Source organism: Procambarus clarkii, chromosome 6 (genome assembly GCF_040958095.1).
Source record: "Procambarus clarkii isolate CNS0578487 chromosome 6, FALCON_Pclarkii_2.0, whole genome shotgun sequence".
NCBI classification, from domain to species: domain Eukaryota; kingdom Metazoa; phylum Arthropoda; class Malacostraca; order Decapoda; family Cambaridae; genus Procambarus; species Procambarus clarkii.
Window position 1 is genome coordinate 37,621,408 of NC_091155.1, and position 14,676 is coordinate 37,636,083.

The 14,676-nt window shown below is 42.0% G+C and overlaps 1 protein-coding gene across 1 annotated transcript in view; it reads left to right on the forward strand.

Annotated features, from left to right (window-relative positions):
- Nucleotides 1–330: 330 nt before the first annotated feature.
- Nucleotides 331–14,676, forward strand: part of LOC123754090 (uncharacterized) — a 30,583-nt gene continuing 16,237 nt past the window's right edge. The window contains 5 exon segments of the mRNA XM_045736250.2: nucleotides 331–1,341; nucleotides 1,500–1,680; nucleotides 9,118–9,183; nucleotides 9,185–9,429; nucleotides 13,182–13,315. Of these exon segments, the coding sequence (XP_045592206.2) occupies nucleotides 597–1,341; nucleotides 1,500–1,680; nucleotides 9,118–9,183; nucleotides 9,185–9,429; nucleotides 13,182–13,315 (1,371 nt within the window). The 5' untranslated portion in view covers nucleotides 331–596.

A 14,676-nucleotide genomic window follows, 5' to 3' on the forward strand; every position in this document is an offset into this window, starting at 1 on the left:
AGTGGGGGTGGAAAGGTTACCAGTACCCAGTGAGCGGGGGTGGAAAGGTTACCAGTACCCAGTGAGCGGGGATGGAAAGCTTACCATTACCCAGTGAGCGGTAGAAAGCTTACCATTACCCATCTTTACCACCTCCAGTTTGCAAACTGGAAATATTTAGTTGAAATTTCTGGTAGATTATTTTGAATTAAATATTTACACATTTCTTGAAGTATTTCATATGCATCATCTTATTTTTTCTTCCTTCCAGGAAATTGAAGAATGCATAAAGAAACTTCATGAGAGGAGAGAAAAGGAGCTTCTAAAAGCTTTAGAAGAACAGAAATGATTTCAAGATCATATATACTGCATTAGCAATGTTTTAACAAATGCGTTTACCGTAATATTGTAAAAGAACTGTGTATATATATGATTTCTTAGCAGTGAACAATTAAGACTTGTAAATTTGAATGTTAATAAAATTTGAAATCTGACTACTGAGAGTGGTACTCTGTTTTCATAACTGTATTTACCATGTGTGTGTTGTGTGTACATTAAAGGACAAATTGCTTTAATTCAACTTGACGATAGTGGAAATTAGAATACTATATTGCATAATGGGAGGGTTTGGTGTCATAGTAGAATACTCTAGCCAGGAGGACAATTCTAAAGAAAGCCTTAGCTGCTCTGGGATTTACATGGGAAATGGTATAATCCTTACTCATGGCACAAGTGTAATTGATGTTTTGATGAATAAAAAAGCCAAGCCACTTGTTCAGGAACTTGTATCAAAAGGCTGTGTATACACTAGAAAAAGAGGAGATTTATTGAGCTCAGTCCTTCAAGCTACTAGATCCCATTTCCAAGTTTTCTTACCTGGAGAACATTTTAATTCGGCATTTGATTCTGCTCAAGATAACGGGTGGTCTTTTAAGAAGCTATTGAAATCTAAGAGCGGTGATAATGAACTTAAAAGAGAAAATGCAAGTTCTCCATTTCCAATTGGAGAAGAAAATAAGACGCCCCTTTATGATGGTGCAAGTTTTCAAGTCTCCGCTTCACTAAAGATGTCATACTCCGACCACTTCTCTCTCCCAGCCAGCGTTGATATGATATTTGTTCAGCCAGGCATAAAAGAAAGTCTTGCAAGGATAATGCCAGCTTCTCAAGGATGGAAGCTGATAGAGAATGAGAAGAAGGAATATGTTAGTGCTCTTGAGAGACTTATCTTCTCCACTTTTGTGGTCCTGCAGTTGTTGCCAGATGATGATAAGAGAAATGACCTGGTCATGAAGGCTTCCAATGAAGAGGTTATTAATCTTGCTAAAAGAATGCTCTCTCTCTCAAATTTTAGTAGTAAAGGTATGTGTACTTTAAAATTATTAGTATTTTGAAATGTAAGATTCACAGAGGCGTTGCAATGTGGCTCATCGCCGATTATTTATTTAAAATGTTATCGATGCCAGTTAAATATTTTATACCACATTTATTGTTAGACTTGACTGCGTTTATGCTTGCAGGTATGACTGTGTATGTAGAGAGCTCTCCTTTTGGCTCTCTGGTGCCTGGTGTGTTCCTCAACTCTCTTAGTAGTGGTATCATCAGTAATGTCGGCAACACTGCTCGAGATATTATGTTGACCGATGCCAGGTGCATCATGGGTTCAGAGGGAGCTCCAGTTTTTGCAGTAATAGACGGAATGTAAGTGCAGTGCTGTATTTTGATATGTTTCTACATACACAGGTCTAATTTCTCACATGCAGAGAATAAATCACAATAATGCAACATTAACAAATAAGCCAGCCACATGTCTTAACTTGATAATGTGACGGACCGTAACATCCTTACGTACTTTTCTTTTTGTGTGTTGGGCTATATATTTCCAGTGATGCAAAATTTTTAATGAAGGTTGAATGCACCAAAAAAGAAGATGAAAGAAATTAGTTGCAACTTCAGTAATAGCTTATCTAATTTTATTATTCATACATAGAATTATAATTGTGATGTCTTGCAAAAGGCATCACAATTTATTGCCAAAGTGTGATAAGCCACTGAACAAAATTGTTACAGAGTCCCAAACTTATGGCAGACACACGTTCCAAATTTGTTGTCATTAAGTCAATCGGCCAAAATTTAGAACACGAGATAGGTTCCATAAGTACCAAAAATTTGCATATACAATGGGGCCTCGACTTACGATGCTAATCCGTTCCCAGAGATGGATCGTAAGTCGAAATATCGCAAGTTGAAGCGATTTTTCCCTTAAAAAATAAAGGGAATTGAATTAATCCATTCCCCACCCTCCAAAATATTAGCATACAAATACATTTTATACTGAATACAATGTTTTTTCTAACTACAATATAGTACCAAAGTTTCTCTTACCTTTATGGAGGGCTCTTGATGGTGTATGGAAGATGGTGATGAGGGGGGAGGAGGAGAGTTGTTACTGTTTGGAAGGGGAGTCCCCTTCCATTATCACATCAGGCAGTGATGTTTTCTCTGGGGTTCTCTCTCTCCTACATTTTGCCTGAATACCACTAGGACCTGGTTGTGGTTCAGTGCTTGTTTGTCTCACTACAAATTTGTCAAGAGACTTTGTTTTTCCCTTTGTTTTAACATTTGTCTGTAATGATGCATCACAGTGTCATTGAATAGGTTAAGGCAACGACCTACAGCAGCTTGATTTAGGTGAGTCGTTTCAGCAAAGGTTTGCAATTCTTCCCATGCTGCACACATTTTCTTAATTGTTGAGGAAGAGACATTCTGTACACTTGTTTCTGCTCTATGGTCATCCTTACATGGGTTTTCATATGTTGAGCCTTACCACTTACTTTCCTGGGACTCATGGCGTGATATATAATAATTAATGTTCAAAATGCAAAAAAATCACCACAAAAGCGGAATTTCTTATAGGCGCGATCGTCACTAAGCTGTAGTAAACTGAGGCAGGTTGGCCGCGTGACCGGGAACCACGCGCTCGGTCGACCCGAACGTGTACCAACATATATCGGAAGTTGACGACACCATCGGATGTCGAGTCGCATTTTTCGATAAAATTTACATCGTAACTCGAAATTATCGTAAGTAGGGGCAATCGTATGTCGAGGTGCCACTGTATAATTAATAGTAATTTGAAATGTAAATACACAGGGTACCTCCAAAATTTGGATTACCTGTACAGGATATTCCCGATCCAATCTGAATACACATGAAATCCGAATTACTACACAAATTTGCCATCTTTTGGCTATTTATTACCAAGGTGTCTGTATTTTTCTTATGACTAGTGATACAATAGATTTTCATGCATATTCAGGCACAAATATTTTATCAATTTATATAAATTATGCATAACTATGCATGTTAGTGGCTTTGCAAGCAAGACTAAGAACACCAATGCTATGTACTCTCACAATGTACCTTCTTGTTTACAATATAAATAAATAAATACAATAAATTGATGAGGTACTTCAGCTATGGCCAGCTTTCTTCCTCCCAAACTCCCCATCGCTCATCTCTTCTCCCCCGTCCCCCCTTCTCCTCTTCTCTCCCACATCTTTCATCTCTTCCCCCTCCCCTCTTCCACCCCTCTCCATATTTCTCCCCCTCCCCCATCCTTCCACTCTCTCCACCTTGCTTCCACTCTATCTCATGCACTCCACCATTCTTCCACCCTCTCCCACCTTTCTTTCACCCCCCTCTCCCACCTTGCTTTCACCCCCCTCTCCCACCTTTCTTTCACCCCCCTCTCCCACCTTGCTTTCACCCCCCTCTCCCACCTTTCTTTCACCCCCCTCTCCCACCTTTCTTTCACCCCCCTCTCCCACCTTTCTTTCACCCCCCTCTCCCACCTTTCTTTCACCCCCCTCTCCCACCTTTCTTCCACATTTCTTTCACCCTCCCAACCTTTCTTCCATCCTCTCCACCTTTCTTTCACCTTTCTTCCACCCTCTCCACCTTTCTTTCACCCGTCTCTCCACCTTTCTTCCTTTCTACATACACAGGTGTAATTCCTCACATGCATAGAATTAAGTCACAATAATGTGGCAGTTTGTGCTGCTTTTTCATCTATGTTTTCATTTCTTGTTTTCATTCTACTCATTATGCTCAATTAGTATTAAGCTTGTCATTTAAGTTTATCATGCCCAAAACGCTTTGCGTAATAGTGGCTTTAGGCATTGTATGTACTAGCTCTACCTATAAGTCAACCAATCCTTGTAAAAATTTATTGTATGTATGTACCTTACCTAAATAAAATTGTATTGTATAAGAAATAAGCCAGCCGCATGTCATAACTTGATAATGTGATGGACCGTAATGGCCTCACTTACTTTCTTTTCATGTGTGCTGGTTGGGCTATATATTTCCACTGATGCAAAATTTTTAATGAAGGTTAAAAACCTTTCTTCTACCCTCTCCAACTCTCTCCACCTTTCAACTACCCTCTTCCACTTTCTCCAACCTTCCCACTTCTTTCACCCTCTCCACCTTTCTTCCATGCTCTACCTACCTTACCTTGTGTTTTCCTTGTGGAGGTTCTGGGGATCATCAGCCCCGCAGTCTGGTCTCCTACCAGGCCTCGCAGTGGGTCGTCTGGTTAATCAGGCTGTTGGATGCACCTGTGTATAAAGAGGAAAAGTAGGAGACAGAAAAGGCTTGGAAAATGTACAAGGAGATGGGTACAGACGCAAATAGGGAGGTAATAAAGAGGTCCAGAATGACTACACAAGAATCAGAATGGCAGAAGAGCAGCAGTTTGAGAATGACATTGTGGCAAAAGCAAAGAGCCAACCTAAGCTGGTGCACAGCTATATATGGAGGAAAACAATGGTACGTGACCATGGGATTACACTGCGGGGGACAGGGAAGAATAATCTTGGAGAGTGACAAAGAAGCTTATGAAGAGCTTAACAAGAGGTTCCAGAAGGTCTATAAATCAGAACCAGATTGGTGACCAAGTAGAGGTGACAACAGACTACCAGGAACAACACTAGACAGAATAGAAGCTAAGGTAGAAGAGGTAAAAGGACACCTGGAGGAACTAGATGTAACAAAAGCAGTAAGACCAGACCAGATATCACCCTGGTTACTGAAGGAAGCTGCAGGGATCTTGTGTTGCCCATTAACTATAGTGTTCAATATTTCACTTGAGATGGGAGACCTACCAGAAATCTGGAAAAAAACAAATGTAGTTCCAATATTTGAGAAAGGGGCCCGACAGCTGAGTGGACAGTACTCGGGATTCATAGTCCTGAGGTTCCGAGTTCGATCCCTGGTGGATGTGGAAATAAATAGGCAGAGTTTTTCACCCTGATCCTCCTTTTCACCTAGCAGTAAATAGGTACCTGGGAGTTAGACAGCTGCTATGAGCTGCTTCCTGGGGGTGTGTAACAAAAAGGAGGACTGGTCGAGGACTGGACCGCGGGGACGCTAAGTCCCAAAATCATCTGGAGATAACCTCAAGAAGGGAACAAACATAAAGCATTAAATTACAGTATAAACCAGTGTTATTAACATACAATTCATGCAAGATTCTAGAAAAAGGAAGGAAGGAAGGATGGGTAGATTGCATCTTTCTACACTACCAAAATGCTTTTCATACAATTCCTCACAAAAAAACAAATACTGTACAGTACACAAGATGGAGAGAGAAGTTTGCCTCTGTTCACTCAGCAGTACCTAGTTGTTAACTGATTGGCAGGTCATGTTCCAGGGATAACTAATTGGTAAGATATAAACCTTCCCATGAACTATGGGAAGGAAAAGCTCTCAGCCTGCTAACAGGAGTCAGAAGTCATCTGTCCTTGTACTTACCTGTGAAAAAAAAGCATTGCATTGTAATGAAATCCTAATTCCTTGGTAAGCCCAGTAGCTCCCTGAAGCTATTCTTTGAGATGGTACCATCTACTAGGTAACACAAGCCAGGGAGTTCTATAGACCTAATGGGGACTAGTGCCAGAACCTGGCCCCCTTCGCAGAGGAACAGGGAGCAGTAACATTTTTTATGGCACCTCACTGGCAAAGGCAACCAGAAAGTCAGTGATAATCTCCAACACCCACTATTCCAGGACCCTGAGCACCAGTCACGACAGCTCCAGGTCATCCAGTCAGGCATATAACCTAGACTGCTGGTGATGAACAAAGCTGAGAAGTAAAGCTGAAGCAGACCCCAGCAGGGGGGGAGAAGTTTGGCGATCGAGCTCATGCTAGAAAGAATTTGATCATTTGTTTACAAACTTGGGGGGGTTCTTTAGTTGGGTTTTGAGGCTTTGGTCTTTTTTTTTTTTTCATCCAGCAGTAGATTGTTTTTATTTACTGACTTAATGGTTGCCTGACCTGGTGAGGTGGCATAAAAAAGTCATTGCTTCCTCCGGCTCTGTGAGGGGGGGGTGCCAGGTTCTGACTTTGGTCCCTGGTATGTCTACAGGACAACACTGCTGATGCGACCTAGTAGATAGCATCAGTGAGCCCAAGGGACTTCCCCAGGAAAGGCACTGTACTAGGTATGGGAGTACTTTATAGACAGGAAACAAAGGGTCATAGTCAGGGAGGATATGTCAGGCTGGAGAGGATTGGAAAGTTATGTTCCATAGGGCTCTGTCCTAGGACCATTGCTCTTTTTAATTTATGTAAATGACTTGGCAGGGAGTGAGCTCGTACATGTCAATGTTTGCAAATGATGCAACGTTAATAATGAGAGATAGAACTGAAGAGGACTGTAGTGTTGCAAGAAGACCTTGATAAACTTAAGGAGTGGGCAGATAATTGGCCTCCAAATGAAAATGTAAATGTAAATGGATATGGGAGATAGGAGACATGTATTTAACTATACCATAAGGTGGATGGCAATTACAAGAAACAACAAGAGAAAAAGACCTGGCAGTAGACATAATCTCAACACTAACACCAGAAGCTCATGTGAACAGGATAACATCAGCAACATATAAGAAGTTAGCAAACATCATATAAGACTAAACAAGAAGGTTTTCAACTCCATACACACTGCCTATGTGAGACCATTACCTGAGTATGCAACTCCAACATGGAACCCACAACTTGTGAGGCATAAACAGAAACTTGAGAAAGTTCAGAGGTTTGCAGCTAGATTAGTACCACAATTGAGAAGCCTCAGCTATAAGGACCGGTTGAGAGAACTCTAGTGTAACAACGTCAGAGGAGTCAAGAAACAGAGGGGATATAACATCTTCATGCAAGATCTTGAGGGGAATAGATAAAGTGAATAAACAAAGCCTATTTAAATTAAAAAGTGTTAGGGACAAAGGGACATCAGTGGAAGCTTTACATGCAGTCGAGTCAAAGATGTAAGAAGTTCTTGTTCCCTGTGCAGGTGGTCGGTATGTGGAATGCACTGAAGGAAGAGGCCAGTTTTAGCCAATTCCATCCACAACTTTAATAAGAAATATGATAAAAACATTAATGTTGAGAGAGGTAATTAGCACAGCAGGTATAAAAAGCGAGGAGGCGGGGGCATAAAGAGCTGGGACTCACTTCCCTGTAGTCAGTGATAGGTAAGTACTGGGCCTGACCTTGGCTGGCCTGTAATGCTGCCATACCCCACATTTCATATTTGGGTCCTGGTAGTACAGTCTGGTTCGTTCTCGATGCACAAGCAAGAATTCCGGGTTCGAAATGGTCGGGCACATTTCCTTTCACCTAATGCTGCTGTTCACCTAGCAGTGAGTAGGTGCTCAGGAGTTAGTCAGCTTGTCGTGGGGTTGCATCCTGGGCGGGGTCAGAATTCAGCCTTGGTGGATGGGGGGGGGGAAGGGTCGATAAAAGGTAAATACAGTATAATAATAATTCAATGTGTCAAGGGGACAGGAAGCCAAAGTGTATTCATAAACGTTTGGCTTTTATCGAGGTCTCGTCCCCCTCATCCTGACCCCTGCCCGGGATGCAACCACAACAAGCTGAATAACGTTTCGGTCCGTCCCGGACCATTCTCAATCGACTTGAGAATGGTCCAGGATGGACCGAAACGTCGTCGTCCCTTCACTTTCTAGTGTGTGGTTTGGTCGACATTTTTCAGCCACGTTATTGTGCCTCATCATCTGCAAGCTGAATAACTCCTGAGTACCTACTCACTGAGGACCTACTACATGTATGAATACACTCTAGCTTCCTGTCTGCTGACACAATGAATTCTTGTTATTATTATTTCACCTGGTGGGTGACACATGGAGGATATGGGGAAAAAGTTGGGTGAGGCTAACCCTAAATGATTTTGTATGCCTACAAATAATGTAAAAAAAAAATGATCACCTATTTTATTTGTAATATAGGCAGTCTTGATAACACAGAGACAGCAAAATGCTCTTATGTTGCTATGTTATACCACCTGTTAAACTTATGCCGTCATCGTGAAGTGATCTGTTGAGTACTCATTGGTTAATGCCATTATCTGAACTTCAGACTGATGGTGCACCACCAACAGCCAGCTCCAGTGCTGCATAAATCATTGCCAAACTGATCATCTAAATTCTCATGCTCTGAAGCTTTCAGTGTTTTAATCTCGCTTATATTTTCATCCCTACTTTCCCGTTTATTCATAACATCTTTGGATTTCTTTGGATTTCTATCTTTAAAAGCATTACTGTAGTACCAATACCAATTGGTCTTTCCCTCTAGTCTTTGATTCTATCTCTGGATGACATTCCCAGATGGAATAACAGCAAAGAGTGGGTTGTAAGACTTTGCACACCTTTGAGGTGTGCCACAAACCGATTTGCATGCAATACAGGTGTCCGTATTGCACTCTCGGCTTTTATTGACTCGCTACAGCATGGTGTGACTCAATAGGTGGGGGAGCTAACCAGAGCAACTAGTTACAGGGAGCCACCAAGTGGCCTCTCCAGTAAATCGTTTAGGGGTTTGTCCTTGTCTGTCCCGTTATTCGAGCCTCACTACATTGCTGACATCTTAAGGCTTAATCACCTATACAATTGAAACACATCTAGACCTCTTTTATATTATATACCTCATTAATTATGTGATATGTTAGTTGGTTCATTAATTGTTAGATGATTAATTATGTGATATATTAACTGGTTCATTAATTAGGTTACATGCTAGACGGTTCGTTAATTATATTTTGAGTGTTTTACCCCTATCCAGGAAACATCTTTGTGGAATGGTCATCTCACCCTTCTGTTGGCGAGGAGGCGAGTGGCTTGGACTCACTTCTGGCATCAATAAACCAAATCCTGCAGACTCTACTGTTCTTCCTAAACTCTAGAGAGGACACTCAAGATGAAGAGGTTAGACAGTTTGACAGTCGAGACAAGGCTATGGGGATTAAGAATCTGGAGCACTTGGTTAAGAGCACATTGCCTCGGGAGAGAAAACTTCACGAAGATATTGTAATCAGTCACCAAGACAAGTGGAAGTACAGCCATTGTATTCCAAGGAAGGAATTCCTGAAACCAGGTGAGTTATATGTAAAGAATGTAAAATGAAATATTGGAATTTGTTAAATAAATGCAGTATTTATTGTTAAATTAACAGTATTTGTTATATAATATTGTTTTAAAATTTTGCAATGTTTTGTATCAAAATAAATGTATGGGTGTATTACAACTGAACTCGGAATTTATGTTGTTAAAACCTACACTGTTTGAGCGATAAATACATAGAACTCCATTAGAATAATTCATGTTGTCAACATTTGAAACTACTGTATGTGGACATGCCTGGTGATAGAACTACTGTATGTGGGCATGCCAGGTGATGAAACTACTGTGTGTAGGGCATGCCTGGTGATGAAACTACTGTATGTGGACATGCCTGGTGATAGAACTACTGTATGTGGGCATGCCTGGTGATGAAACTACTGTATGTAGGCATGCCTGGTGATGAAACTACTGTGTGTGAGCATGCCTGGTGAGGAAAGTCCTAGGCTCTAATTGTATCAAATGTTTCATACATTTACCTTACTTTTATTGTATTGTCGAGGTTAAATGGATTGGACATGTATGTGGTGTGCAAAATGAGGTTGAGTGCAATATAATTGCATAAGTGTAGTTACAGGATGCAGTGCCCCCATGGCACAGTGGTAAGACACCCTGAGCTTCGCGAGTGATTTGGCCTGGGCTCGTATCTTGGCCGGGGAGGATTGACTGGGTGCTAATCCTTGACTGTACACCTCTGGTATACATTTACATCTGTGTACCATGCACTGAACATTTGCATCTGTGTACCATGCACTGAACATTTGCATCTGTGTACCATGCACTGAACATTTGCATCTGTGTACCATACACTGAACATTTGCATCTGTGTACCATGCACTGAACATTTGCATCTGTGTACCATGCACTGAACATTTGCATCTGTGTACCATACACTGAACATTTGCATCTGTGTACCATGCACTGAACATTTGCATCTGTGTACCATGCACTGAACATTTGCTTCTGTGTACCATGCACTGAACATTTGCATCTGTGTACCATGCACTGAACATTTGCATCTGTGTACCATGCACTGAACATTTGCTTCTGTGTACCATGCACTGAACATTTGCATCTGTGTACCATGCACTGAACATTTGCATCTGTGTACCATGCACTGAACATTTGCATCTGTGTACCATACACTGAACATTTGCATCTGTGTACCATGCACTGAACATTTGCATCTATGTACCATGCACTGAACATTTGCATCTGTGTACCATGCACTGAACATTTGCATCTGTGTACCATGCACTGAACATTTGCATCTGTGTACCATGCACTGAACATTTGCATCTGTGTACCATGCACTGAACATTTGCTTCTGTGTACCATGCACTGAACATTTGCATCTGTGTACCATGCACTGAACATTTGCATCTGTGTACCATGCACTGAACATTTGCATCTGTGTACCATGCACTGAACATTTGCATCTGTGTACCATGCACTGAACATTTGCATCTGTGTACCATACACTGAACATTTGCATCTGTGTACCATGCACTGAACATTTGCATCTGTGTACCATGCACTGAACATTTGCTTCTGTGTACCATGCACTGAACATTTGCATCTGTGTACCATGCACCAAATAGTTGCATCTCTGGTACTGTGCACCAAGCCACTTTGCCTGTACTGTACCATGGCAACAGTGGCTGTACTATGCACTCCTCTGTGTTCTCATCGTATCTCTACTATTCCTATCTCTTTGTATCTCTAGTTTGGTTCTTTGTTATATTTTTCCTTTAACTGCATTTATTTTCACATTTATTTCCCTTCCCTTCTCTGCTGTAGTTTTTCTTTCATCAGTTAGTGAAGTACGAAGTCCAAACCTTTAACTTGGGCTTCATGTTTCACTCCAGGGTTCGTATCCTTGCCAGGGAGGATTTACTGGGTGCAAATCCTTAATTGTAGCTTCTGTTTAACCCAACAGTAAAATGGGTACCAGGTTGTTAAACAATTCTTCGTGAGGGTCGTATTCCAGGGAACATAGGATTAAGGACTTGCTCGAAACGCTACGCGTACTAGTAGCTGTACAAGAATGTAACAACTCTTGTATATATAAAAATAAATAAATAAATAAATAAATAAATAAATAAATAAATAATATCTTTTCACATGAACCTCACCTCACTTCCTCTAACTTCACCTCATCTTACCTCACCTCATCTTTCCTCACATTCTCTTGTGCCTTAAAATGGTTTCCTGACATTTCGTCCTTGGTGTTGACTGACTAAAGGTTAGGGCAGACTGGAACATCATCGCTTCCATTTCATACGTGTGGGTTGGGTTATTGGTTTTCAGCCCTGTTATTGTGAATTATTTTCTGCAACTGTACCTTGTACCCCACAGCTGTACAATATGTCGGAAAACTGAACCATGTGCAAAACAAGTGTTCAATGTGTAACACAACTGTACTACGTGCCCCCAGGTGGCATGTTGTTGTTTTAGATTCAGCTACTCGGAACAAAAGTTCCAAGCAGCACGGGCTATGGTGAGCCCGTATCTAGGTGGCAGCATCCACTTGTCAATAGGGTACTTTGAATGTGTGAGGTGGGGTGGGCATATTCAAGGTACCCTATTGACAAGTAGGTACTGCCATCTGGTGACAGTCGGGGGTAGTGGCCATGTGAGTGAACTAGCAATTATCTGAGCACTCCTTAGCAGCCACATTGATGCCAAGCAGTCCTGAGAAGGGTGTTCAGAGCAAATGAAAAAGCATTCTCGGTAGCGGATTAAAGGTCAGATTCAGTTTTCTCAATTGTCTTCCTTGCACCAATATGACTTAATTAATAGAGATTGACAATCGACTTGAGAATGGTCCAGGACAGACCGAAACGTCGTCGTCCCTTCACTTTCTAGTGTGGTGTGGTCAACACCTGATAGGGACATTTGAAAAGAACCTTGTTGCACTAGTGCAGTGTTGTGGTGGCCTGTCTGTGCACCAACCATGTCCGTGGGAACATTAAGACCTACCATAAGGGACTAACCAAGTGGTACAGTTATAAAATAAAAGCAAGATTTTGAAGTCTTCATACTTCTGGTACCTGTTATCTTCCCAAGAAATTGTTCTATGGAGTTACACTAGCATCAGGCTGCTGATTGTTACACTAAGGCTAATAGACAAAATTAAGGGTGATGTTTCTTATTCCTTTGACATTTATACATCAAAAGGGACATCAGTACAAGTCTGTCTTGTCTGAATATTTTCCCTCTCCTTGAGCATATTATTATATTGCAGCTAGTGTGAATATATTGTTGCATTACACACAGAAATCACAATAGCATGATGCATCAAATAAACAAATTCAAAAGGGCCGTGACGAGGATTTGAACCTACGTCCAAGAGCATTCCAGACACTGCCTTAATCGACTGAGCTACGACATGGTCAAAAGAATTGCAACCAGAAGTTCTACTGAACTTACTTGGATCCTGCAGCCTCTCCTAGACACAAAACAGGGTTTTACACAATTCCCCCCATGCACTCGAGCTATGTCAATAAGCCGTTCTACCTCTTTGCCCTTACTTCCTTACACACATTCTTTTGACCATGTCGTAGCTCAGTCAATTAAGGCAGCCTCTGGGATGCTCTCGGACGTAGGTTCAAATCCTCGTCACGGCCCTTGTGGATTTGTTCATATTGTTGCATGTAAACACCTGTATATGCTCTCTCCAGTGTCTATTGGGAACTCACTCTAATACGTTTATTATTACTTTCACAGAATATGCTAACTATTTGGATAGAAGTGTTGTAGCTGTGTGCTGTGGTGGAGGGTATGGCAGTGGCATTGTGGTGAATACTTCCCCCGGCGTCATCCTCACGTGTGCTCACGTTACCCATCCAGCCACCAAGGGAGTAAGTCTTTATAAAACCAGCGTTGAACTATTCTATGCTGAGATGATACCATCTACTCGGTCACATCAGCCGTGGAGTTCTATAGGCCTACTTGGGACTAGTGCCAAAACCTGGCCCCCTCCCTCAAAGAGGCACAGGGAAAGTGGTGACATTTATTTTTGCCACCTCACTGGTGAAGGCAACCAGAAAGTCAGCGAGTCAAAACAAATCATTGCTGACTACAAAAGAGTCCGGCTCCCCAAAAACCCACCTAAAAAAAAAAATCCCTTTTGTAATCATATGATCAGATTTTCTCAACTAGTGCAAGCATGTTCGCCCTACCTCAAGGGCCGCGGGGGATACTAAGCCCCAAAATCATCTCAAGGTAACCTCCACTACTCGTTTGGGGGTAAGGGGGAGGTACCTGACTGTCAGTTGGCATCTCAACCCCAGTTCTAGACCACGGGTAGGCAACTATCTGATGACCTGGAAGAGGGAGAGAGGATCAAGGAGCTACCAGAGCTAACCCAGACAGAAATTGGCATTTGATTAGATTCAACTATGGTTTTCTGGTGTGGGGGGGGGAGAGCCCTTCATGGCTTCCTGATGCTAACTACCCATGGAAAAAGAAGAAAACATAGGAACCAACCAGGAAGGAGGAAACACTGCAGGAGTCAAGATGAAACAGAGACCCCTGTCAAGAGAGAACCCCCAGAAAAACGTTCCTTGGAACAAAGAACCAAGAAAAAGAGGATCAACCCACAAGGCTTCCACTGAAACAAAATTGGTAGCACGAAGGAAGCGGCAGAGAACCGCCACGTGACAGATCACACAATGCACCCTGTCCGAACCACTAAGCATCAAGGTCTAAAGAACACCTCTAGAAGCCAAATGACTTGTACCTCACCAGAAAAGGAGGAGCCAACTGCAAACGAACATAAAGCCCCCAGGACCAAAGGAACAAAAACCTCTGCCTCCAGAGGAGAGCAAGAAGTTCCATAACCCAACAACCAGATGAAGAGAAACCTTGCCTTGACTGTTTGTCCCATCACCTGTTAATAATTTTAATAGTTCCTCTATTGCAACCTGGCCTGGGACCCGATTGTATGCTCTGTCCATGGGTTTTGTGCCTAGGCTCCTCTGGTTAGGGGCCTCAGCCCCAGGGCTATTTATGCCCTTGCGGTGGGGGACCCCAAGTTGTGTGCCCATGTGTGCCAGACCTCCCAGGCTATGGGGCATTGTTCCTGGATGTGTTCCTAGGCTTTCATCCCTGTTTCTAAGCTGTTTTCCTTCGACTCCCAGACAGTATGTGCAGAAATTATAAAAATTTAAAATAGAATGGCATAGAACTTTAAGATGGGATGCCACAAATGTTCCCGGTA